The 27668-nt window shown below is 39.2% G+C and overlaps 1 protein-coding gene across 3 annotated transcripts; it reads right to left on the bottom strand.

The window, feature by feature from the left end:
- Nucleotides 1-1195: 1195 nt before the first annotated feature.
- HMGCR (3-hydroxy-3-methylglutaryl-CoA reductase) lies at nucleotides 1196-23869 on the bottom strand. 3 transcript variants are annotated; one of them, XM_037163412.2, is made up of 20 exons: nucleotides 23762-23869; nucleotides 18681-18869; nucleotides 18112-18223; nucleotides 17516-17603; nucleotides 16510-16594; nucleotides 12912-13017; nucleotides 11159-11265; nucleotides 10933-11049; nucleotides 10357-10517; nucleotides 9985-10232; nucleotides 9691-9869; nucleotides 8497-8691; nucleotides 7971-8129; nucleotides 7663-7820; nucleotides 6621-6726; nucleotides 4264-4434; nucleotides 3788-3928; nucleotides 3544-3702; nucleotides 3011-3165; nucleotides 1196-2869 (listed from the first exon to the last, which is right to left on the bottom strand). In XM_037163412.2, exons 2-20 carry the CDS (start codon nucleotides 18843-18845, stop codon nucleotides 2815-2817), a joined length of 2667 nt encoding a protein of 888 aa, XP_037019307.1. In that variant the 5' UTR covers nucleotides 18846-18869; nucleotides 23762-23869; the 3' UTR covers nucleotides 1196-2814. The 3 variants fall into 3 exon arrangements, with proteins under 3 accessions (XP_037019307.1, XP_053520444.1, XP_053520445.1); XM_053664469.1 differs by lacking the exon at nucleotides 23762-23869 and adding an exon at nucleotides 23709-23728; XM_053664470.1 differs by lacking the exon at nucleotides 23762-23869 and adding an exon at nucleotides 21597-21617.
- Between the last annotated feature and the right edge of the window lie 3799 nt (nucleotides 23870-27668).

Raw genomic sequence — 27668 nt, 5'->3', positions numbered from 1 at the left:
TTCCACTGTAGAGGTTATCCATTAATTATCCTAACTTCACAAAGCTTATTACTAATAAATTAGTCTTGGCCAGGGTAGGCAGTGGTCTTGAGAATATTTTTCTATTGTTAATTTACTGCCCGTTTCACCTCCTATATACAGTGAATTTGTATTGTTTGCTGCTCTGCGTGCTCTCGAGCTCAGACCCTCCAACGATGTGAGATGTTTCCATTTCTCTACCCTCTGCTAAAGACGGGGACAAGTCCCGTGCTACCATTCACCTTACTGTTTGCGAAAGCACCCAAGCAGAGAAGGGGATGAAAAATCCTTCACTGCTGCCTTTCCAACTCGCTCCACTCTGGAGGGGACATGCAAGTGCTTGTGTTATTTGGGAAGAAAAAAATCCAACTGACTTTGTTATCTGGCCTTGGTTCTTAGAAGCTCACATGTATCTTTTCACCTCTAACTACAGCAGTAGTCAATAATTGCAAATACATGGGAATCGGCATTTAAAGAGGCCAGTGCCATCCTCGCCAATCTGCTCATACAGCTTAAATGCACACCTGTAGTGGATATTTGGTTGTGGCTGCCCAATCTTTATGTCCTCTTGCTCACTGCCCCCATATCCAAAAGTAGTCAGTTGAGATGAGACATCTGAACTGATCAAACTCTCTATGAGGAAGTTTTAATGCGCATGCAACACCAGCTGCCATCATTGTTGCGGTCAGAGATACAATGGAGAATGGTAACTGACCATGCAACCCCTTGTGGTAATCACTGGTTACCACCCCGGCTGCACTTTATAAGCTTCCAAGGTGCAGGGTTAATCCCCCCCAAAAAAGTTATTGTTTACACTTACAAATATTAACTTCTCATAATTTACTGGAACTGGAAAAAAGTATAACAAAATGTATACAATTTAGTAATTGTACAAAACATTAATTTAGCAAGATGATATTGATTATTCACCAAAACGAAGACTCAACATGTTTTTTTGCCCCCACTTCTCTGGAAAATTCAGATAACTAAGAAGTCACTGGCTGAAAAGTCACAACAGAAGCAAGTTAAAGTTTACAGACAGCTTCCACAACGAGACTGCAGGCGTGGCCACTCGGGGGCGCTCATGCTGCCGTGACAGCCACTGTTGGAATGTTCTCCAGAGTCCGTCTTCCCCGTGAGCCATCAGCTCTCCAAGACCAACAGTTGAAGCATCAGATGTAATACAAAATAAGGATTTTTTATTACTTATATAAAACTTGTACATTAAAAAAAATTAAGATCCAACAACTCCGCCAACCCCCTGAGAAAACAGAGCTTTTATGGATCCACCAAAGAGCCCTGTGTGTGTGTCTCAGTCCCCAGCCTCCGGGCCGCAGGGACAAGGCACGCTCCTCAGGGCCATTCACAAGGCGCCTTCACGGGCGCTCACCCTGCCGTGCCCTTTCACTGGGCTCCTCGAGGGAGCCAGGGCTTCCTGGACAGCATTACAGAACACTATGGTCTCTGGTCTGAGCACAGAGTGTTTTTATCAGTATACAGTTTGATTTTTATTTATTCCTTGAACACGCTCAGTAAACTAGTATCAGAAGCTCTATTACAACATATACAGATTGATACAGTCCTTTACAAAAAACTGTCTAGATTTTTCAGCTAAATAAATTTAAGTGTCATTTAAGAAATTAAAGTTGATTAGAGAAATGGCATTTTTCTTTCAAACCTAATTTTCCACCCTCTGAGTTCTGAGAGGGCTCACAGACTTCTGTGTTCTTGAGAAACAGAGTCACCTTTGTCTAAGCCAGCAATTTCCAACCGGTGTGCCACAGGAAATTTTAAAGCATGCGATAACTATTTAGTCAGGGGCACCGACCTCTTCTCCTTTAGACTGTCAAATGAAAAAAGGACAACAGCCATCCGGAGTGAGTAAATCAAAATTGTGACTTTTTTTTGGTCAGATTGGCAAAAAATGTATTTTTTGGTGTATAGCAGAATTTTAGTAATCGGTTTATATGTGACACAAGATGACAAAGGTTGAAAACTGCTAGAGCTCTGGCATCTTTAATAAAGAACACAAACTCTGTTTTTTAAAGCCTTATATTGAAAGATACGCCACAGCCAATCTAGACAGACAGCTACATTTCGACGAGAGGCCTCTCTGAACAAACCACCTGTCGAGAGAAACACGGTCTGTCTCCCTGACAGAGAACCGGTTTGTGCTGCTCAGCACGTTATTCTGCGGTTGGTAATAAGAGGAATTCTTCGCTTGAAGAAAGGTTCTCTTCTGAAGAATCACATTGGCTACCCCAAAATAGACCAGCACCAAATGAAGTTATCAGTTTATGAAAAATAAACATATTTCTTAAAGTTCTACAACCCAGGCTTAATAAATTACTATGAAATCAGGAGTTCTGTCAGCTACAGTATAATTTAAAAATCCATTTTCAACCCAGGGTGGTGGGGGTATAGGAGAAGGGCCAGCTCATACTGATCATCATAAACTCCATGAATTTCATCATAAGAAAACACTTTTTTGCCCGCATGTTTTCTTTCAGAGGCGAGCTGTTGGTTACGTCTGTGACACCTGAAAGCACACAGCCACGGTGAGATCTCTCCGAAGAGTACAGCACCTGGTGCACTGAACTGTCTTCGGAGCTGAGAAGTCTGCATGGAGAGAAGGACCTCAGGCCTTCCTGAAAGAGCCAAACACCAAGCCGTCGCCTCACTGATCATATCTATTCATCCTCCACAAGACACAGCCTTGAGCTTTTTAATTCACAGATTTTATGTTAGTCCTTTAGAACACAACACCCGTATTTCAGTTCAGAACTGTCAGGCTGTTCAGGCGGCCTGCTTGGTGCAAGTTCCTCGGAGGTCTTGTAAATTTATCTTTGACCTGTGGGGAAAAAAGACAACGAGATGTACAGAATATCAGTACTGCAGAATTTTAATTGGGACTATTGTATGTGAACACTAGGTTTTTATACCGCCTAATTTTAAGAACAGAAAATATGCTAAATAAATCATTCAGTCTTACCTGTTGTGAACCATGTGACTTTGGACCAGATGTCCTGCAGCCAGCGCTGCCATCAGTGACAGTTCCCCAGCCATCACCGTACCACACACGATCCTGGCGAGCTGCCGGGCGTTCTCCCCAGGATTGTCTTTGCATGCTCCTTGGACACCGAGCATCTGCAGCCAGAGGGAGACACAGCAGGAGTCACCCTTAAAGTCACGGCAGCAATTTCCTACTTGGTCAAGGAAAGTAAGGGCAACTCCATGGCGTTAGAATAGAGCTAGACTCCCCTTAATTTCCCAAGCTCTGATGGCCAGTACTGACAATGTACACACCACATATAGTTAACACCCACAGCCTGGCTGGCAGTGCACTTAGAGGACACGAACATTCCTCTGCATTCTTAACCTACTTTCTCAGTTTACCAAGCATATGCCTGAACATGCTGACTTGGACTAGGCTGATAGGAAACAAAAGAATGAAAAGACGGCTAAAACACAGAGGTGAGTCACACATAGTATCAGGCGGAAACAGATCTCAGCGACGCTTCATACCTGCAGACAGGCTTGCTGAGGGAGCAGGTTGGTCCCACCACCCACCGTTCCTATTTCTATAGAGGGCATGGTGCAGCTGATATACAGATCTTCATTGGTGGGACCACTTGCTTCCATTAAAGTGATACAGTTTGAACTACCAACATTCTGTGCTGCATCCTAGGGAGAGAAAAAAAGGAAAACTATGAAACTGCTCTTACTCAGAACAACAGAAGAGAGGAGAAGTGGAGGCTGGGGCCCTCACCTGTCCACAGGCAATGTAGATGGCGGTGACAATGTTGGCTGCGTGGGCATTGTAACCGCCGATGCTCCCGGCCATGGCAGAGCCCACAAGGTTCTTATTAATATTGACCTCAACCATAGCTTCTGTGGTAGTCTTTAACACCTAGAAAAGAGAGGTGTACACACTTTACATCTCCCTCCAGAAGATCCAGGGGTGCGTTACTCATATCTGTCTTTCTGTACCCCCAGAAAATAAGGAAGTTCAGGTGCGGCCCCCGTGTAGTTCAGGTGAGCCCTGTCCTCAATAAAGAGCCTATCAGTTAAGTTTGTTCCTGTGAATGCTGCAGACAGACAGGTGGGCAAGATATGACCAACAGTCATCTTTAACGCAAACATACACCCATATATTAAACTTCACTTAGAATGTTGATGCTCCTTTCTCCAATTTTTTAATCCAATTAAAGATTAACACAATAAAATACTTATCCAGTCACTCACTTCTCTGACCACCTTGGCCGGAATGACAGCTTCACAAACAACAGACTTCCCTCTCCCCTCTATCCAATTAATAGCAGCAGGTTTCTTGTCCGTACAGTAGTTACCACTAACTGCGAGGACCTGCATTGCGGGGAAATACTCATGGAGTTTCGAAAGTGCTTTCTCTGTACCCTGAAAACAACAACAAAACATTAAAATGCAGTTATTCATAGATCAGAGGCTTTATTTGTATTTAATAGTAATACTTGTAAGTACAGTCACTACAATAATCTTCATTTCCAATACGATGCCTATACTTGAAATAAACTGAGCACAAAAGTAACTACTTAGTCATGCATAGATTCCTAATGGTTCTTTCTAGGTATGAAAACAAACTTCTTTCTAGTGACTGATGAATAAAATGTAATTAAGAATATTAAAAAACACTCAACAAGAGTATAATAGTCATATTCATGCCACTGGGGAAGGTGTTACCCAACCAATGATCAACGTTTAATAAATTCCTCCTTCTAGTTATTATTATCAAATGCCCAATTTACAAAGCCTGGAAGGAAAGGTTAGATATGAAAGTAAATCTCATTGTTAATGGAAAGTTGATGGCATTTACATTACATGAAATATAGACCAGGCTTCACTTCTAATTAAGTGAAATTAATTCAGTTAACTCATACCTCAATGACCCAAAACATACTTATAGGCAATTAAAAAATATTTTTAAATTGTGGTTAAATACACATAGCATAGAATTTACCATCTTAACTATTTTCAAGTTTATAGTGAAGTAGTTTTTTTTTTTTTTAAGATTTTTATTTATTTATCTTTAGAGGGGAAGGGAAGGAGAGAGGGAGAGAAACATCAATGTACGGTTGCCTTTCGTGCGTCCCCTGCTGGGAACTGGCCTGCAGGGAACCGGCCTGCAACCCAGGCATGTGCCCTGACTGGGAATCGAACCGCGATTGTCTGGTTCGCAGGCCCACGCTCAATCCACTGAGCTACACCAGCCAGGGCTTATAGTGAAGTAGTTTTAAGTGTGTCCACCTTGTTGTACAACCAATCTCCAGAACTGTGTCTCACAGAATTGAAACTCTATACCCATTAAATAACTCCCCATCCCCCTTTCTCCTCAGCCTCTGGAAAGCACCATTCCACTTTCTATCTCGATGAATTTTACTAATCTAAGTATCTCTTAAGTGGGAACCATACAATATTTATTTTTTTGTAACCAGAATATTTCACTTACCAAGTGAACCTCAAGGTTCATCAACATTTAGCACATCAGAATTTTATTTTTAGGGTTAAATAATACTCCATTTTATATACACACCACATTCTGTTTATCCATTCATCCATCAATAGACACTTGGGCTGCTCCGACCTTTTGGCTATTGTGTATAACGCTGCTATGAATGAGGGTGCACAAGTATCTCTTTGAGACCTTCCTTTCAATTCTTTTGGGTATATACCCAGAAGTGGGATTGCTGAATAATAGTAAATATATTTTTAATTTTTTGAAGAACCACTGTACTACTGTTTATTGGCAATTTTTAAAGCTTATGCATTTATCCCTCACTGGAGTACTGGTGTGGCTCACTGGGTTGGCGTCATCCTGCAAACAGCAGAGTCACTGGTTCCATTCCTGGTCACGGCACACACCTGGGTTACGGGCTACCTTCCTGGTTGGGGGCGTGCTGCCTCTCACACACATCCAAGTTTCCCTATCTTTCTCCCTCCCCACTCTCCAAAAAATAAATAAATAAAATTTAAAAAAAAAACAAAAAACTTTCTCATCTAGTCACTATCCTCCCTCTTTCCAAAAACTTTGTATAAACAGGTAAACCAAAAAAATAAATGTTGCTAGCCTAACTGACTTTAACATTTTACATTTGTGCCTGGTGAATAACAAATATCAATAGAATAAAATGTAAGCCATACACAGTCTTTTTATAAAGGAGATACATAAAATAAATGGACTATATACAGGAGGTTGGCCTCAAACACACGTCTTCAAGTTCCTGAAAGAGGTCCACTTCCAAGGTTTGTTTATAGGGGGAAGCTCTGAAGCACTGACCTCAAGACTCTTCCCATCCCCTCTGGGTAGACCCAGAACATGTACAATGCCAAGTCTAAACTAAATGCATCAAATACAAACACCACCAATCAACAGATGCCTGGTTTATATAATGAGTTACACAAAAAAATCTTTCAATCAATTAACTCCGATGCACATGGTATAGTATTAAAAGTACAGAGGGCACAAAGTGGACAGCAAGTCTGCACCTGACTCCTGTCTCCCTGACACGGAGGTCCCCTTTCCCGGGACACTCTTGCAAGCTCTGGTACAGCCCATTCTGGCTCACCTTTGAAATCATGTTCATGCCCATGGCGTCACCTGACCGGGACTGGAAACGAATATAGAGGTTGCGCCCAGCCATGCTCATATGGAGTTTCTGCAGCCGTGCAAACCTGTTGACGAAAGTAGCAAAGATTTTTTTAAGAAGATGGATGTTATCTTTAATTTAGTGGGTTCATTTTATTCATAAGAGAACCCCCTTGGAAAGTCCTTATTAATGTCTTTTCTTCTTTACACATAATATTAGAATACTGTATCAACTCTCTCATTCTTATAGGCTGCAAGGAGGGAGGGCTACAGACAGTCACTGCATCATAGATAAACTTTAAAAGTCCAAATAAAGACAAGCATATAAGCTTGAACTATACAGAGGTTATCATTTGTATTGTTTATGCTTTTTTTTTTAAGAGAAAGTTGGTTTTTTTTTTTAAGATTTTATTTATTATCTTTAGAGAGGAAGGGAAGGAGAGAAGGAGAGAAACATCAATGTGTGGTTGCCTCTCGTGAGTCCCCTGCCAGGAACTGGCCCAAACCCCAGGCATGTGACCTGACTGGGAATCGAACTCGATCGTGTGGTTCGCAGGCCCGCACTCAATCCACTGAGCTATACCAGCCAGGGCCTGTTTATGCTTCTTCATAAATTTAATTTCCTGTATCCAAAGTAAATCAACTATACTAATATTTACTCTTCCTTCTGTCCTGCTTCCAAGAGCTTTTTCTCAGGCAATTCTGCCCTAGGACAATTCTAAGTTAAAATATTTTTAGAGCAAAGTTAACAGTCTAATCAAAGTGAGCCTTGTAAAATCCACACGCAAACTCACTAGGTCACACTATAGTTTCCTAATTCACTTCTATGGAGGTATTCATTTAGATTAACATTCTTCTCCCCCACCCCAAACCAAGCATTAACATTACTAATTCCGAATAAAATTCAATTTAAAATTGATATTTTATGTCATTTAAGCTGGCAATATGTTATGTTTAGTGATCAAAGAAGATGGCTCTGGCTCTGAAATAGACATAAATGCACTAACAACCCCCCTACACACCTGCTGGTGCTGTCGAACGCTTCCTTTATCACTGTGAACCCTTCAGGTGTCTCAAGCCAGGCCTTCACTTCTGCGGAGTCACAAGCGCGGGGAAGACGCACCACTGGGCCACGCGTCATCCCATCTGCAAGGATCCGGCTGCTGGCGCCCCCACCGAGCTGTGCAGAGTATGTTACAGAAGCACGCGTTAATGCTGAAAACACTTGTGCTCATCCCGATAGGCATGTCCCTGAGGGCCCCCGGGCTCCTCCCATCGCCTGGCCTAGAGTGCTTCCTAAAACAGGCAACCGTAAACATTGCCAACGTACGCCTATCGCTCTGCAGCCTCTGTTGGTGCTGGCCACAAGGCAGCCTTCTGTCGTTGCCATTGGAACCTGAAACTCTCTTCCATCCAGGCACAGGGGCCCCGCCACTCCGACAGGGATGGGCATGTACCCAATGACGTTTTCACAGCAAGCGCCCATCACCTAAGAGGAAAAGTCAGGAACTGAGTGAAAGTCTGTACTGCAAAAATACAGCTCATCATTAAAAACTTTCTTCAAAATACCCTTTAGTGTATTTTTCAACAAAATTTTTATTGACTCTTTCAAAGTATTTAAGATACTAAATATCTGAGTAATGACTAAAACAACAAGAAGAATATTTTAAATTTCTATGACCTATATCATAAGCAGAATAGGAAATTATAGTGAAATGACTTTACAAGGAAAGTATTTTATAAAACTATGTACTCATGTAAAAGACCAGTCAGGGAGAGTAGGGGAAGCTAAAGACTAAAACTACAAGAGTAATAAGTTACAAAGCAAAACTTCTAAAATCAGTAAAATAACATACCAAGGAGTAATTATAGTCCCTGTAAGGTAGATAGCGGAGAGAAGAAGGCTCTGGAAGTTTTCTGGAAAGTAACTGTCGGCGAATAGATACACCGCGTTCATGGCTCTCCATCAGAGTCTCCAATTTGTAAGCTGGGATGAGCTTAGCATTGACTAACTGGATGATCTCGGCGTCGCTAAGGAATTTTGCCCCTTTCTAAAGAAATGGGGGAAAAATGGAAGGGGGTTGAGGAAGAAAGACGAGAAAAGACTCCGAAGAGCTGTACTTCATACTATTCACATTAAATAAACCATTTAATACAAATAATGTTCGCCACAGAGCTAAACACAAAAGTAGAACCTAAAAGACTTCAGAATTCTAAATATGATTTGACAAGAAATAAGAATATCAAAATGAAAGTTAATTCTTCATGAAAATGTGACAATTAAGCAAATATAAGACCAAAATGCTAAATTTTGCAAGTAAGATTCAGAGGAAAAAAATTCCTAATTGAAATTCCGACGGCCACCCTATGGGTTTTGACAGCCCTGAACACAGCGGGACAGCTGAGATACCGCTACACGCGTTACTGGCATGAGGGAGGGAGAGAGAAAACAGACGCAACTCTGTTCTCGCTCTCATGTGCAGAAATTACAAATGAACCAGCCTGAGCAGTTACGGACAGAACACAGCGTCACACTAAAGCGTGAGCGAACTCTTACAGTCGGCATAGGCAGGAATCCTGTCCAAGTCTCAGAAAGGAAAATAAGCTTCTTCGTGAGCATTACGCTTACTTAAAAAAAAACAAAAGCAAAACCTTCTTCTATCCCTGAGGCTCATTTCTACATTAAACCTTTTAGGCCTCAACACACACATGAGAGTAAAGTCGCTGCTCATCTCCACGATGAATGGTAATAAAGTAGAAAGAGCATCTCGAGCCAGTAAATCTTGGTCCCAGCTTTACTATTTCCCAGCTGTATTACTTTGGGAAATATTTAGACCTCCTGGTGCCTCAGCCTGCTCATCTGAAAAAGGGATAATTCCACCCAACTCACAAGGGTGTGGGAAATAAGATCAGTACCTGTAAACCATGTAACACAGTGCCTAGAACTTGGCGGGTGCTCAGTTACCACAACTTCTTCGTTTCTTCCTTCATTAAAAAAGCTCCTTTTCTTAAGAAAGTTACCAAGTCTGAGTATCCTTCTGTTTCCTCACCTGTGCATCCCCGAGGATCTGCAGACATTCTTCACTCGGCCGAGGCTCCTTGGGAAGCTCACCTTCAGGCTCCTGGGTCTCCAGTTCTGATGGAGCACCGGCGGGGGAGGAGTCGCCGACCACAAACGTAGCTCTGCTTGAGGCGTCAGTTTCTGCCACTAAGGGTTTTATAACCTCAGCTGTTCAAAAAAATCAAACAAAATCTCACAACTCTGAACATAAGTTTTAAAATTGACTCAACTTCTTAACACATTAGCACTGTAAGAAAGGCAAATGAAGAGAACAAGAAATCACCCTTTCTTTCTCTGTTTGTCCTTGCCTCCTCCTCCACGGCATGGAATTTCTGGTTATTTCTGACCACTATAGGGTCGCGTCTACAACAGTCATCTGGGACTTTCTTTTGGGTCACTACAGGAGATGTGATAGGGTTTTTTAATGAAAGTGTTGATTCTGTCTCTGCTTGTTCAAAGAAGATGTACTTGACAGCCAGAAGGAGAGCTAAACTTAGGGTAATAACTTGTTCAATATCCATGCTGATCATTCTAAATGAAAGAAAGCAAATGAAAATGTTATTACTCGACAATGGAAAGGGCACAACTGAAACTTTTAGTAGCACAGAGTAGTACCAAGATTAATATGCAACAAAGTAGGTCTCAGGTAACTTACTTAGAGAGATAAAATTGCCAGAGGGAAACACTTGGTTCGATCCTCTTGGACACATTTTCATCCAATCCTAAAGGAACCTTCGAGTTTTCTGCTGTGCTGTTTTGAGGAGAAGGATCAGCTATCCAGCGACTGTGAGCATGAACAAGAACCAAGCCTAGGGACTGAAATAAAATTTTTTAAAGATTATGTATTTTTTGCATATCAGTGAAACCTAAACTTCTCATCCTTAGCAACCAAATAACCAGACACTATTCCTTGGCCTCCCCTCAGCAGGAAAAGAAAGCCCCAAGCTTGCTATGTGGCTTAGGGACTGGCCTCACTGAACTACTGAACACGTTCCAAAGAACAGGTTTTCAGTGAGAGAAAGTGGAGGAACCTGAAAAATCTGTTTCGGTGAGAAACTCTAAGACCAGGAGCTTCTAAGAAATGAGAAAAAACAGAGAAGGGGAAGAGAAGTATTGGTCGAAGAGCCAAAAATTAAAGAAAGATGATAAAAGAAAAAAAATCAAAACTGAAAAAATGGAATATGATACTGGAACAGAAGATACTGAAGGGAGAAGAAAACTATGTCATTACCATAATCATCTTAACCCTCTGAGTAACAGGATTCGGTTTATTTTCTTCTTCTTCTAAAACTCGGGCAAAATGGCTGAGCTGCCAAATTGGACGACCCTCGCGGCTCTCCCGGGAAAGCTACAAAGTAAGTCAGTGTTACATTAGAAAATACTGCTTTTACTTAAGTAAACTGGCACAGTGAGAAATATTATTCGTCTATTAATGTTGCTGTGAGAACTGCTCTCACCTCCAAAACCAAGGACACACAAGCTGGGAAGAAAGTCATGAACACGAAGTAGTTGGCAAGAACTGACATGCAGCCAAAGCAGCACATGATTTCAAGCTGACGCACCCCTGGTAAGAGAAAAATCAAATAGACGATTATTAAAGTTAGTGTACTTTGGATGCTGTATATATATCACAAGACTCCTCCCATCGGTATAAAAATACATGAAAACATACATATAAAAATCTCACAGTCATCCACTGGAAAAAGAATCAGGAACTCAGCAGGGACCTCAACAAGCCTGAGAGCACAGATGATCTTCTCCCATGTCACCAAAATCCCAATGCCAGGCAGCATGGCAGCATTTAATATACATTTAATAATTGACTTTTTAAAATTGTTTTGAAATAATGATATCTAATGGAGCAAACCTTCCACAGTTTTATACAAAAGGAATTCACCTGTGGATGCAGGACTTTTTACAAAAGACATACTGCCAGTTACGCCATTCCTGATATGATGTCATAATAAATATTTTATGTGTACTAACTTATGTGTCCCCTGGACAACAGTGACTGCTGTTGCCCCATGTGCTCCGCACACTCTTCCTCACAGGCAGTGTCTCTGAGCCACTTCGCTACCATACAAAGAGCATTAATCTATACTCTTCCAGAGAGTTAAGGCTTTTTTCTTTTTTACTGCTTCCCCAAAGGGTTACTTCCTAGTTAAAATGTGTTAAATCTGTCCTTTAAAATTTTTTTTTAGCTTAATCCAAATCCCTAGCAATTACACCTTTTCTATACAGCCATAAAGGTCTCCTGACTGGCTTCTCCAACCACAAATCTAATGGCTTCACTTACCCACCTCTCTGACCTGCCATGACAAAACTCATCGCTCGACTTTCATATCAGCTTCAAAAGATTAATCCTGGGTTTCATGGCCTACTACTAGTTCTGGCTTATCTTCCTCATCCTTTTACATATTCCTTTGCTTGAATAAAATCAACAAGTACGTTTTCACCTAATCAAAGCATTTTTCTTGGCTGTCGTGGTAGTTACATGACTATATCTTTGTCAAAACACAGAACTTTACCCAAAAGATTTTAAAGAATGTACATTGAAAACATTGTTTAAAAATATCTTCTTTACTAAAACACTGACCCTTAGAAAATTTTAATTAATGCTATATATATCTCAATATGATACTCTACCTAGTGATGAGACCTCAACTAATACACAACTAACTATTGTCTTAAAACTATTTTGCTTCTGAAAGAATGAATCCCCTTGATATTTCACATCTAATTCTCTACTGTCGAACTGAGGATATACCACACACTATCTAATTAAATCTTCTCATTGTCCCATTAGGAGGATCTAGCTTCGTTTTACCCAACTCCTAACTCTTGCACTATCTTCTACATGGCACAACACGAGCAACCCAGTCAGTAATTTATTACAGTGCAGGCAACAGCAGGGTCTGGAAGGAGCTTTCCAGAAAAGCCTTGGAGTAAACCTTTCAAAACCAAAGAACAAAAACACCCCAGACAAACTCATCAAAAACTGCTGCACTGAAAAAGGCAAGAGGAAACAATAAATCAGTATTCTACTACTAAGTTTATATTAAAACAAACAGATATAACCACATACTCATACAATCAAAACATTTTAAGAGTCAAGATTTAAGAATAACCAATGCAATCTAAATCTAACATGTTCTTTTTTCCTTTTCATTACAAACTTATTTTAAAACATACTAAAAACTGCTTACAAACCTGACATGGTACCAACTCCAATCACAAGACATTCTACAAGAGCATCAAGAGTGAACGTAGGGCCTAAAATTGCCATTCCACGAGCAATATTTTCCCTTACTTCATCCTGAAATACAGACCAAACATATCAATGAAGGTACGGTAAAAAACAACTTTTAAAAATGTTAAAGAGTATGTTAGCAATCTAACTTACTACGCAAAGAATAAAATAATACAATATGACAAGATTAACAGGCATTCTAAATGCAAAGTACACTAACAAAATAATGGACTTGAAAGAAAAACATATACAGTACTCTGTTTTTCCTTTATACCCAGCAAGATATTTCTTGGAAAGACTCGTTTCAAGCGGTGCATTACTTTTGCCATTTAATTAAATTCTCACATAACTAAATTTTACAATATTTTATATTTTTGCTACCATTGACAAAAGTTCTTAGTTGCAAAAAATTTGAGACCATATTACTATTATGAAATCTAAATCATATCCTTTCTCAAATGACCATAATTACTCATCAGATACATAATCAAGGCAGAAGTACATGCTACTTTATACTCAGATACTCTGATGGAATGTTGTTAAAAATGTTAGATTCTTTAAAGAGACTAAAGAACACCAATATAAAACTTTAGGTGGGAAATAATGACAGTGTTTTCAAAGGGTTTAGAAATAAATCTATCCTGAGGCATCTTTTTATTAGATCATATCCTGTGTTTCACTAGGTAGATACTCAGATTTATCTAAAAATCCAAAATGTAACCTTAATTTCTGAAACCTTCAAAAAGGTAAATGGAAAAGATTCCAAATTCCAGAGGCTATAGAATTATAATTGAGTTTTCAAATAAATGTGACAGTTCCTAGGACACTTAGGAAGACCAGTCTTAGGACTTTATAATTATATTCACAATTATAGAAAGACTTCCGGTCAAGATGGTGGTGTAGGCAGACATGGCTCGCCTCTTCAGACAACTACATCAAAATTACAAATAAAATTTAGAACAACCATCACTCAGAACCATCAGAAATCAAGCTGAATAAAAGTCTGACAACTACAGAATTAAAGAAACCACATCCACCCAGACCACAGGGGGGACACAGAGGTAAAATGGGCTGGTCCCACACCCACATGTGGTGGATAAAAATTGGGAAGGGATTATCTCAGGAGCAAGGAGTTCCAGCCCCACACCAGGCCCCCCAGCCCAGGATTCCAGTGTCAGGAAGATAAGTTCCCATAACTTCTGGCTGCAAAAACGAAAGGGGTTTAAGTCCATGGAAGAAACTTCTGGAACCTCAAGGAGTTCCTCTTACAGAATCCACACATGGACTCACCTATTCAGACTCACTTTCTCTAAGCTCCAACAGTGGGCTAGCAGCTTGAAAGGCACCAGTGGCTTACAGGGAGGAATTGAAGTGTCTAGCATCAAGGTAGGCAGAGGATACTGTCCTTTTTCTGGACCCTCTCCCGACACAGCTGGTAAGCTAGTACCATATCTGAAACTCTATGAACCTGACTAACACCCTTTGCTTTGACCAGCCTTGGAGATCCAGAGATTCCCCCCCACCCAACTCACAGACCCACCTAAGCTGCTTTTCCATATGAATGGTTGGTCTTGGCTCATGCTGCAGAACTTCCTAGATCTTATCAAATGGGCAATAGCTGGCCTCAGTGAGCCCCGGGCCTGACACTAGTAGCATCCAGCCTAGATTCACAGCTTGGCTTTGCCTGGGAGTGTTCAAGCCCAGCACAAGTGGCAGCCATCTTGGATTGCTTAACAGCTCAGGCAGGGTGGCTCTGGGCAGAACACTGGTTGGGGCCAACTTTGGCCTGCATCACCAAGGAAACCCCAAGGCCAGCACACCCAGGGGACAGCTATAGACCATGTTGGAGCACCCCCACCCTGCCCCTACACAGCTGATCCTCCACAGAGGACAGAGGTTGGTGATAAGTGGTCAAAGCCAATCCTTAGAGCTGACCAGCCTGGGTAAATCCCTCCCACTGATGTGCCAACAGCAACCAAGGCTCAACTACAAAAGGAGGGTGTACTCAGCCCACATTAAGGGCACACCTTGAGTATCCACCTTGGGTGATAGGGGAGGCTGTGCCACTGGGCCCTACAGGATAACTACTACGTTAGGCCACACTACTAAGACACGGAATCAAAGCAGCTCTACCTAATATATAGAAACAAACACAGGGAGGCTGCTAAATGAGGAGACAAAGAAACATGGCCCAAATGAAAGAACGGATCAAAACTCCAGAAAAAGAGCTAAACGAAATGGAGATAAGCAATATATCAGATGCAGAGTTCAAAGCACTGGTTGTAAGGACACTCAAAGAACTCAGTGAGGACCTCAACAGCATAAAGAAGATTCAGTCAGAAATGATGGATATGGTAATTGAAATAAAGAACAATTTTCAGGGGAACAATAGCAGAGTGGATGAAGCTGAGAATCAAATCAATGACTAGGAACATAAAGAAATAAAAAAACAACCAATCCAAAAAACAAGAAGAAAAAAGAAATTACAAAAAATTGAGGAAAGTATAAGCAGCTTCTGGAACAACTTTAAGAGATCCAACATTCACATCATAGGGGTGCCAGAAGGAGAAGAGAAAGAGCAAGAAATTGGAAATCTATTTGGAAAAAATAATGAAAGAAATCTTCCCTAATTTGGTGAAGGAAACAGACATGTAAATCCAGAAACAGAGAGATTGCCAACAAGATGGATGCTAAGAGGCCCACTTCAAGACACATCGTAATTAAAATGCCAAAGGTTAAAGATAAAGAGAATAATCTTAAAAGCAGCAAAAGAAAAGTAGTCAGTCATCTACAGGGGAGTTCCCATAAGACTGTCAGCTGATTTCTCAAAAGAAACTATGTAGGCTAGAAGGGATTGGCAAGAAATATTCAAAGTCATCAAAAGCAGGGACCAAGATTGCTCTACCCAGCAAAGCTGTCATTTAGAATCAAAGGGCAGATAAAGAGCTTCCCAGACAAGAAAAATACCAAAGGAGTTCATCATCACAGAACCATTATTTTATGAAATGTTAAAGGGACTTATTTAAGAAAAAGAAGATCAAAACTATGAACAAGAAAATGGCAAAAATGCAAATTTATCAAAATGGAATCTAAAAAACAAACTAAACAAACAAGAACAAAGACAGAATTATGGATATAATGAGTGTTTTGATGGTGGCCAGATGGAAGGACAGTGTGGGGAAATGAGTGAAGGGGTGAGGGGATTAAGAAGTACAAACAAGTAGTTACAGAATAGCCGTGGGGAAGTAAAGTACAGTATAGGAAATGGAGTAGCCAAAGAACTTACACACATGACCTGTGGACATGAACAAAGGTGAGGGGATTGCCTGAGGGAGTGTGAGGTGCTGGGTGGAGGGGGCAAAGGGGGAAGAATTAGGACAACTGTAATAGCATAATCAATAAAATATAATTTTAAAAATAAAATAAATAAATTTACAATTATAGGCAATTCCTAAATCTTGGACTACAAAGAACCTCTATTATAATCCTTTTTATTATGTAAGCAAATTGAACAAAAAAGAGTGCTATTAATATATATGTCTTATAAATAATACTTACCTGTGAGTTGGAACTGAGGGCAAACTTCGCTAGTGCACTTGCTCTGGAAAGGTCAATCAAAAGAAGGAAAAAGGGCAAAGCTTCGCTGGAAAAAAAACAAGACGATGAGGTACATTTTACAGAGGAAAACATATGGCTTTCAAATTCTTCCTGAAACAACTTTCCCCTGCTTACTTTGTGTGATTCTCTAGTGTGTGTGCCTTTTTGCAGATCAAAAGGCCTACACCCTATACTCCTCTGACATCCTCAAAGGTATTAACATTTTATTGTTGAAAACATTTGTTAAAAATGTAAATATATTTATACAGAAATACCTCTTGATAATTTTATTCCAAAATATCACTTAGTAAACAATGTCTCTTAGAATTAGCATGAGGAAAAAAGTAGAATATGCATAACTTTCTTTCGTTTATCACTACTTGTGAGAGGATATAGTAAACAACCTTACTGCAGAGTAAATTGGCAAAAATAGCACTCGAAAATCCTGCTTACCATGCACAACCACTATCTCATTCCTAAAAGTTTTTCCTAAGAAAATGACTATGAATATGAATAAAAATTGATCTGCAAAGACACTCTTGTTATTAATGTAGGAAATTAAATAACCCGACAATCCAATTCTACATGATTAAATAAACCACAATATATACATACATAGCTATTAATACTAGGCAGCTACAACAAATAATTTAGTTTAGCATTACGGACATGCAAAGATATTGATAAACTATTATTTGATGAAAAGAAGTTATAAAGCAGTATATATAGTATAATCTCAGAAGTTTTCTTGAAGTATTAAAAAATGGCAAAGGATATATACTAAAATGTTAACAGATTTTAAAAATAGCTAAATGATTACATAAAAACTTCCCTCGTATTTTCTAAAGCTTCTGAAAATTTATATATTACAACTTTATAAATTCTTAAGATTTTATAACATTTATATATAAATGCATAATATATAAAAATATTTCAAAAAAAGTATACATATGCTTTCAATACTTACTTCAAACCTGTCAGTTCTTTATCTAAGAAATGAATGACAACTGTACTGAATACAAAACTTGAGAAAATTGTGAAGAGGCCAGCAATACCTAAAACAACAAAAGTCAACAAACTGAACATTTTCATCCTTTATTATACAAATACCAACAAATAGACCCATCAGTATTCTGAAATATTATTTCCCCCAGATTCTTAAGGTCTCAAATATCAGAATGTCTGACTCCCAATAATGACAAAGTAAACTCCTGAACGCATGCAGCACACCGTAAGCAATACACACATTTCCATACATGTGACAGGTGTACAGCCACAGCAAATAAAAAAATCTGGTGGCACTCAAAAGTCAATTGTTTAGTACTGACAGGTGTGGCTAGTAGGCTGGGTGTTTTCCACAAACTCAAGGTCTCCAGTTCGTTTCCTGGCCAGGTCACATGCCTGAGATATGAGCCCAGTCCGGTTGGGCTATGTGAGAAGCAATCAACTGATGTTTCTCTCACATATCAATGTTTCTCTCCTCTTTCTCCCTCCCTTCCACTCTCTAAAAGTAAATAAATAAAATATCTTTTAAAAAAGAAGTTAAATATATAAAATGATTACCCAAAATATATTTTGATCCAAGCTGACGCAAATTCTGGAATTGGAAGTAAATATACAGGATTGCTATGCATCGTGTAATTGTCAGAATTATAATGTCGCTGCTCAAAACATCCTATTGGGAGAGACAGACAAAAAATCACAACAGTTATAGCTTTTAAAATAAGCAATCAAAAATTAAAATTTTTATTTTGTATGCATCATCAGTTTACATACTATGATAATATAAATGTAGGCATAATACAAGTCAAGTAAAAATATTAAATATACAAATCAAAAATTAAATCCAATTTTTATACAATCCATTGTTTAGGCCAATCACTCTCCCTGTTAATTATAAAAGCTTTATTTCTCAAGTAGAGTCAATTACACTCGTTTCAGTAAAAAAAAGGCAAAATAAGTGTTTCTAGTGCATTTCCATACTATATAAATAAATGAAAATTTGAAATAAATTTATAAATACTAAAATATTTTAGTCATAACTTTTTTGTTATATGGTCTCTAAAAAAAGATACTTTTTAAAAACTGAAAATGTAATTTTCTTGAGCTAATATTAAATTAATTTCACAAACCTCTTCAAACTTTGGACACTCATAATTCCAACCACAGATCTTATTGTTGCCAGTAAACATGTTCATGGACATCATGCAGATGGTCAGTGTCACTGTCCCCACTATGACTTCCCAGGGGTGGGAGGCCACAAAGAGGCCATGCATTCGGAAAAGTCTTGACAACATTGTTAACTACAGAATCCTTGGATCCTGGAAGAAATACCACGTATGAGCAATTAGTATACAGCTCACTATATTTTTAGGGAAAAAGTGTTCTAAACCCTGCTATAGCATGCACAGTGTCTCGTACATATGAATAACACTATTTGATAGTGTTCCTTATAATTCTGGAAAATAAATATAAAATCAAAATAAGAGAACTGTTATCACTTATTTATTCACAACACTTATATCCTCTATTACTCATTAGCAACCAACTTAAAAGCAGGCATTTCTTATAAATTGTATGAATTCAGGCATTTAAAATCAAACCAAATAACTATCTTAGCCCCTGATATTATCTGAGCCAAGAAGGAAAGCAATAAAGCAGAAAACAAAAGTCAGAAACAACTATTCATATTTCTTTTCTAATTACCCTGATGTAAAATGTATATACACACCCTCTTCATTCTCCACATTCTGGCTATGCAAAAAGTAAATACCAAAGAACCTACTCTTTGACACCTATAAATTATCTTAGTTTATAAAGCTCCTCGAGGGAGGGGCCCATTACACTTTAACATTACACCCACCATATGGCGTAATATCACTAGCCAAATGATGTTTCATAAACTTTCCTAATGTTGCCATCACCAGAGAAAAGCCGTTTCCCAAACTTTTACAACTCATCAAAACACTAGAACATTACTGGAGTAAGAAGATGGCTGACCCAAGTAGGCTTCTATAGCATCCAAAAATTCCCTACTGAACATATAGTAATTTTGATCTAGACTGCAATGAGTAAAGTTCCCCATGTTTGCTGGCTAATAATAATAATTTTGATATTCTATTTTTTAAAAAATCGTATAGTCATTGATCCCTAACATAGAACTTGCAATTCTTACTTCTTACTCTAAAATTAATGTTTATGATAAAGCATGTAAACTACCTATAAAAATAAATTAAAATTAATATTTAAAAAGTTGATTGACACACTAGTACACTACCAAGAATTCAAATGAATCTTGCATTTATGACAATAACTAAGAAGGTGATTCATTCAATGAAGACAGAAAGTAAAAAGGGAACAAACTGAGGTAAAGAAAGCATTAATCTATCTAAAGGGACCAAATCTATCTAAAGAAACCAAAGCAATCACGTCTCACTGCATTCCTCTATGTTCTCTACATTTCAACCCTTCAAGGCCACTGGCCAGGTATCTGGTTTTCATTGGGTCAATTAGATTATGAAATCAATTTTAAGTCAGGAGGGAAAGTAAAACCTTTTTTAAATAAAATAAAATAGCAAAATAGCTGTGAGTAAGAAATTACTTCTTGAAACTTTTTGTTTCATGAAATTCTACATACATGAGTGTGTGTATATAACATGTGCACACACACCCCCACATATATTTCATACTATGGGCCTCCATATTAACCAGCTAGTGGTCACTAAAGTATGTAAATGTGCCATGCATCTGCCTGTGTTTATTCATGCTTTAACCTTTCCCCCCAAGTCTTACTCTTTTATCCTCAGCACTTGCACTTATATAGCAGTTGCTCAACAAATACCTGCTTAATTAAAAATATATTCTTAAACAGTAACATGCGTTTTTGACTCATGTTACTGTTTAAGGATATATTTTTAAGAACATATTTTCAGAAACACCCTGAAACAGACCCAAAGATTTCTTTTTAAAAAAATCCTCATCCTGGAATATGTTTATTGATTTTTAGAGAGAAAAGGGCAGGGGAGGGATTGATATGAAAGAGAAACACTGATCAGTTGCCTCCTGAATATACCCTGACAGGAGATTGAACCTGCAACCTAAGTATGTGCTCTGACAGGGGATCAAATTCACAACCTTTTGGCGTATGGGACAATGCTCCAACAAGCTGGGCAGCCCAGCCAGGACAACATTACTCTTTTTTTAAAGTCACCAAAATATAAAGATAACCCTAACACCCTTCTCATTCCCCAATTAAAGGCTGAATGCAGAGCATTCAGGGAATATATTAAAGGGAGATGAGGTAGGGAAGAGAGGCAACATTTTATATATCATTAGTATTCTGGGAAATAAGCAGTTAGAAGAATACTTTCTACTAAATTAGGAGGGACTTGGCCTTAAAGTATTGGAAAGTATTAATCACATCTTAGATTTGAACCCTACTTCTTTACAACCAAAAGCCTCACAGAAGACTAGCTTTTTGTGACAGTCTTCTGTCACATAATTTCTTTCTTGTATTAAAAAACAAAACAAAATCTCCTACAAACCTGTCTAAAGAATCAAATTGTCAATGTTCCAAAAAAATGAGTTAAAAACACATTTCAAAACTAGGTTAAAATCATTTCTAATACTTGCTCTCCTAAAACCCCTCAAATTAGGTTAATCCCTATTGAGTCAACATATCCTTCACTATTAAAAATTAATTGTTGAATTAAAATCCGAGCTGCTAGCATGAAGGTACCCCAATTTGATCACATATCAGTTTAGCATTATTAACCTATAATTATATTATATTAAGCACTTATATATTAGTTATATATTTTCCCTCAAAAAGATTTCACAGTAGCACTTTCAATTCTGTGATCCTGTGAACTATACTCAAGGCACAGAGAATCTGACTTATTTGGAAACAGAAACTAAGTAATGGAATGTACAAAGGTGCATCAAAAATAATCATAACTGTAAACTCATTTCTCATGAGCAAGCACTCTCCCCATTTCTCTGTGATTATGCTGCAAAGCATTTAAATGCCATGGACTCAAATCCTCCACCTTCATCAGAAGTTGCAAGTGGCACTGGCAGGCTACAGGAGGGCTCATGCAAATTCAATCGGCAGTTATTTATGCCATGCTGCAATAAAAATAAAATTTACTTTAAAAATCAAGTTAAACAGGCAATGCATGCCTTGCATATTCAGAATGAAGTATGATACAAACATTTCACAATACTTTTCAAAAGTATGGATAATTTAAATACTATGGAATCCTCAAACTGTAATCCAGTATGCTATAGAAACCACCTACCACAGTCAATTGCAGAAAAGGATGCTTTCACATCCTACTCTAATTCTTTCCTTTGACTCAGCACCCCTCTTGTGCTACACATTCCAGTATTTGATTCAACACTTGTTTACACTGCTCTCCAATTAATTGCTGTGTATATTATATTAACTGAAGGCAAGCACCTTGCCTTATGCTGAGCCATTTTTAATTCCAACAGAATTTACCATCTTTTATTCAACCTGCTATCCCTAGGGAAAAGATCATTTCTTGCACTGAAAATCAGGAAACCTGGATTCTACATCCAATTCTATTACATGCTACCTGTTTGTAAGTCTCATCTCTTCTTTATTCACTTCTAAAGCCAGAGCTCCAAAGTTTTGACAAAGTATTAAGTGGAACTATATGAAACTGCTATTTTTGTAGGTAAGAAACAGTCAAATTTCAAATGTCATCAATTTCATACAGGTAAAAGGACATCCATATACGGGATGTGGCAAAAGTAAATTTACAGTTGTGAGTACGCAAGAGTTTAATCTTGTATTACTATTTACCATTGTATTATTTTCTGAAAGAACTGTAAACCTGCTTTTGCCTCACCCTGTAGATGTGATTATCCATGGTCTATAAACTATATCATAAAAGATTAAAAAGAGCAAACGCAGCCATCCCCACACAAACCTTATCTTGAAATAATAATGCCAAGCATCAATTTGATGTAATGATGTAAACTTCGAACAAAGTTTTTAAACCTTCATCTTAACTAATCCCCATTTGTCCTTACTGGCAAGTTTATCACAAATTCTGGAAAGACACTACAACAAAGCAGATCCTTAAAATCCAATCTACGTACACTCCACTGTCCATTAGGCCTTTGCTAGATCACCTCTAAATTATAAAATATCTTTGTTTGGAGTGAAAAATAAATTCACAAGCCAACAAAAAATTCATTCTCTACATTGTGAGATGCTGACATTATTTAGCATGGCCCGGAAACATATGTTTCCTATAACTTCGGCACCAAGTCTAAGAAGGCATGACCTCAAGCCCTAAATCATTTCAACCACTTAAGATGGAGTACGCATCAACCTTCTCCTATCGCAGAAACTGTTCGATATTTGAACCTCCAAGGTAGGTTTTTCCTAACTAAAACCGAGTAATTCCGAAAAACCCGAAGTTCGGAACTAAAGGACATCAGCACCAAAGAAACTACACTCCTTACACAAAAAAGAAAGAATGAAAAGGAAAAGAAGAATCCTTTAAGTTCCGGGGCGACTCCCTACACTGGGCTCCGCATCCTTTCAACCCGTTTCTCCTGGCTATCACCGGTCACAGCTTTGCAGATCCACGGTTTTCTCACGGCTCTGAGTGAGTTAGCTGCATCATTTACAGACCTCTTCCACATCACTTTAAAGAAAGGTGCTGACGAACAGCACCGCCTGGGCGTGGACGACTTCACAGAAAGGACCTTCTCGCGTGCTCTCGGTGAGCTGCGGCCGGGTCGTCCTCCAGCCCCCACAACTACTTCTCGAAACGACGGTCCTCCAAAATCATCCTCCTGGGACCCTTTCCACCCAGATGATCGTGACCTCGCAGCCAGCACTGTTTAGATCGAACAGGGCCGGCAACGTCTGCTCCACCCCGCCGCCCACCGCTCAGGCCCAGCCTAGCTCCCAGGCTCCCCCGGCAATGGTGTCAGCCACCCCTACGCCTAACGCGCACCAGCGCACCAGGGACGTCAAACCGAAGTCCCTGCGAGACAGGGATGCCACAATCGCAAATCCACCTCCCCTGCTCCCTCCAGATCCGCAGGAGATGCCCTCCCAAGGCCTAGCGGAGATTGAGATCCACCGCTAACACGGCCCAAATCCAGTTGCCACCCACCGCTGCCCCGCTCCCGCCGTCCGATTCCCCTTCGCGGCCACTGTCCGCCTCACCTCCTGATCTCACTAGAGGTCACCGAACACCCCGCACCGCCGGCGCTCCCCCGGTCTCCAGTCAACAGAGACGCCGAGCGGAAGGAACCTTCAGCTGACGCACACTTGGAGCCAGCTGCCCCTGAGACCAATGAGAAAGGATCGTCCGATCGTATAGCCAATCATCTGGAGGCTACTCGGCCTGGTGGCGTTACGTCACGAACGGTCGCCTTAACAACCGTCCGTAGCTCTCACCCTCGCAGCGGTCTGCCACCGCACCATCTCTCACCACGGCTCGGCCAACCAATAGCGAGTCGAGTACTAGCACTACGGCCTACCTATTGGTCAAAGAGCCAAGAGGCGCAAGCCTCGAAGCTGCCCCGGCGAAGATGGGTGGAGTAATTCAGGTGTTGTATTCTATAGCCCAGGACCTGACTTGTGTTATCCTGACAATGAGAGTACAGTGAGAAGAAATAGCGAAGTGTGAAGCTAAACACAGATCAGGCTGACAATAGAAAGCTGCATTACTTAGAAGGGACAGATGGAAGGAAGTGGAGGTAGCCCTGAAAAAAGGGATATAAAAAGGGGAAGATGGCAGCGAGGTGCAACCCAAACCTCTAACTGACCAATATCCAAAACCTAAACCAACATCTTGCTGGGACTTAACCATTCGTGTAAAGACTCCGGTCATTGACTAGTCTCTTTGTCTCTCTCCCCACCTGGCCACATCCCCTGCCAGTGTGAGGCAGTAGTCACGTACTGTCAATTCTTTATGAAATGTGCCTCTCCCTCACCTCTGCCCTCCCTCTGCTTCAGGCCTTTATTATCTCTTAGCTGAAATAGTGCAATAGCCTCTCCTAACTGGTCTCTCCACTCCTGGCACGTCCACCTTCCAATCCTATTACAGTATCCCATAGGCCTGCCTCCAAACCGTCAAGACTTATCCATTGTCTGCTAAATTGAAGTCACTGGCACCACCAGTATGGCCCCACCCACATTTCTTGCGTATCTGCTTCCCTGTGTCAACCCTACATTTCTGCCCGAAGAGTCACACTCAGTACCTTTTATTCAGTCACACTCAAAACCTTTTTTCTCCCTGCATATGATTCCACGTATGATATGGATATGTCTATGCATTTTAATTGTTGAAATCTTAACTATCCTTCAAGGACCATTTCTATGCTACCTCCTTTCCTGATTTCCTCAAACACACTCCATCTTTCCCTACTTTGAACACACATAACATTCTGAGACTTGTCTTATTGTCTTATGTGGAAATTTATTAAGGAATTATAATCCATTCTATTTTTGAAGCCCTGTATTTTGAAACACAGCCCCTAGGAAATACTATATATACGCTCAGTGGGAGTTTTCACTATTATATTGATAAATTCTTATAATCCTTATAAAATAGACATTATCTCTATTTACCAAAAAATATAGTTGATTAAGGAACTTGCTGTAGATCACAAAGATAAAATTGGAAAAACTAGGATTTGAATCCAAATCTAAAACTTATGCTGGTTCTATAATATTCCACTGCTTCAATGTGAGACCTTTATTCATATCTCTTTACCAGATACTTTTGGAATGTCCATTAGGAGAAATGCATCATACTTGACACAGAGATAGTAGTGACAAATATGAAAACCCCCTTTATGAATCTTGCATCCCTTCACAAAATAGATGATCATTAAATACTTGTTGAATTAATTACTGTGAAAGGAGCTTTCACAGTGAAGACTGAGGTGAGCTAACTAAAGATTGCCATTTTCTATCTTTAATCTTATCCAAAGGAAAAAGAAAAGAAAGATCTGTTAAGTACTAAAAGCCCAGAAAATTTGTCATACTTTTAATGTTCCTAGAAGTTTAAAGGGCCAGATATCTCAGAATCAGAGTCACAGAATATACAAATGCTTACTAATATAAATTCAAATAAGGATTATGAAGGTGTTTCCACAAAAGGCCTTAGACCAAGATTTGGAGACTTTTATTCCTAAACTTTGCTTAATTGAGAACTCCAGTAAGCATATCAGTTTAAAAGCAAACAATAAATAAATTCTAATTGTTCTTAAAACAACTTCTATATAATTTCCAAAAGTATTTCAAAAGAGTCTTCATTGCACTTACTAATAATTTGTATTTAATGATAAATCACAAAATTTGGCCTGGACATGACATACAGGAGTAAGTAAGGGGTAGGGCCAACAGAATCTATGTGTCTTCTCTTGTGGGTTTATCCTCAGAGCAAAAAGTTTATAAGAGTATAATTTCAAGACCTTCTTCTAGAGTAATGAATGACCCACACTGCAGCTTTCCATTGCCCTTAGCATTTCCTTGTATAAATGTACTAGACCTCCAACCTTCACTTTTCCCTCTTTTTGTTGTCAAGCATCCTACTTTAACAAGGGAAATTACAGGGAGTGGGCTGGGATGGGAGTAAAAGACAGAAAATTGTATTTGAACAACAATTAAAAAAGAAGGGAAATTACAACAACAATAATAATAAATAAGACTTATATTGCTGTTCCTATGTACCAGCCCCTTTTTCTAAGTGCTTTATTTATATTTGCTCCTTTAATTCTCATAACAGTTCTATGAGGAAAGCATTAGTAGAGTCTGTACTTTACAAATAATGAAGCCACAGAAACAGAGAAATTAAGTAACCTCCCTAAATTCACACAGCTCAGAAGGGGCAGAGCGGGAATATGAACCTTGAAAGGTGGCTTCTAGACATTCTCCGAACTACTCCACTGTACCATCTTTCTGCATCAGTATAATCTGCAATGCTTTATATTAGCACATATCAGGATGATTTAATATTCTTATCCTCCAATGTAAAAAAACTTTCATAATATCGACAAAGAGTTTTACTCATCTATTTCCTATTCACAGCTGCCAGCTATGTTCAAATTTATATCTTCCAGTCTTGGGTAGTTCTCTCTCTTTTACTGGCACAATCTTTCTTTTATTTTTTTTATTTCAGGGATAATTTTGTTAACTAGTATATTTCAAGCAATTAATTGGTCACTTTTACCTTTTGGCAGATACTGTGATTGATTACACGTCCCACCCAAGGTAAAAAAAATACTCACTGACAACCTACTCTGTGCTAGTCAAATGGCTAGGCACTCGTACATAGTTACATAAGAAAACTTACATGGAAAGAGTGAATATGCAATTCAATAAAGTTATTGGTAAAAATGAAAAAAAAAGGAAAACTTACATGAAAAGATCCTTTCCAGATAACATGATAAGTGTTCTGAGTGAGGTGCGCAGAGGGTCCACTGAGAAGAGAGGTCATGGAGTTTGGAGTGTGGCATGTTTTGAAAAACGGGAAGAAATGCTTCAGAAAAAGGCTATTCCAGCCACTAGAGCCAAGATTGTGAGCATGAGGATGAGGGTAACATAAATACAAGAGCAGAGAAGTTAATTACATAGAAATCTTAAAGTACTGTAGAATGTGAGAGATCTGAAAGGCAAGGAACTCTTGAGTGGGTTGGCAGTGATCTCAAGTTTCTACTGGTGACATCTCTCATGGGCTAAAAATCTTGGTCATTCCCCTTCTTTTTGCTACTTTACTTCAGTGACAAAACTTAGAATTCTCCTTCTTCTTGTTCCCAAAACTTTCTAAACTGAAATCAGTAGTTGGAGCCTCTCTTGAAGTTAGGAGTAAAGATCTCCACAGGAGATGGTACACACAGTGAAAGATTTCTTATGTCCACTGAGATTGCTTTCACTGTTTAACTGTGTTTTTGTTTTCTTCTTCACAGTTCCCTATTCCTCCTTTCTTTAGGCCTTTCCCCACCTTAGAATCAGTTGGGGAATAGGTATGAGCTGTACTGGGATACTTTGGTTGTTTTTTCTTTTAAAGGGATTTACTCTCCTCAGGAAAAAAGAATGCTCACATAACATGGAAACAGCCTAT

The sequence above is a fragment of the Artibeus jamaicensis genome, unplaced genomic scaffold (assembly GCF_021234435.1).
Source record: "Artibeus jamaicensis isolate MK-2021 breed Jamaican fruit bat unplaced genomic scaffold, CSHL_Jam_final contig_373, whole genome shotgun sequence".
NCBI lineage: Eukaryota > Metazoa > Chordata > Mammalia > Chiroptera > Phyllostomidae > Artibeus > Artibeus jamaicensis.
The sequence above is the reverse complement of the archived record's forward strand: the minus strand, read 5'-3'. Positions and strand labels throughout refer to the sequence as shown.

Excerpts from the sequence above, each read along its gene's own strand:
- HMGCR (XM_037163412.2), bottom strand. The coding sequence starts at position 18,845 with ATGTTGTCAAGACTTTTCCGAATGCATGGCCTCTTTGTGGCCTCCCAC. Across the intron at positions 10,233-10,356 it reads TGGCAATTTTATCTCTCTAA|AATGATCAGCATGGATATTG; the intron begins GTAAGTTACCTG and ends TCTTTCATTTAG. Across the intron at positions 3,929-4,263 it reads CGGCCAAGGTGGTCAGAGAA|GTGTTAAAGACTACCACAGA; the intron begins GTGAGTGACTGG and ends TCTCTTTTCTAG.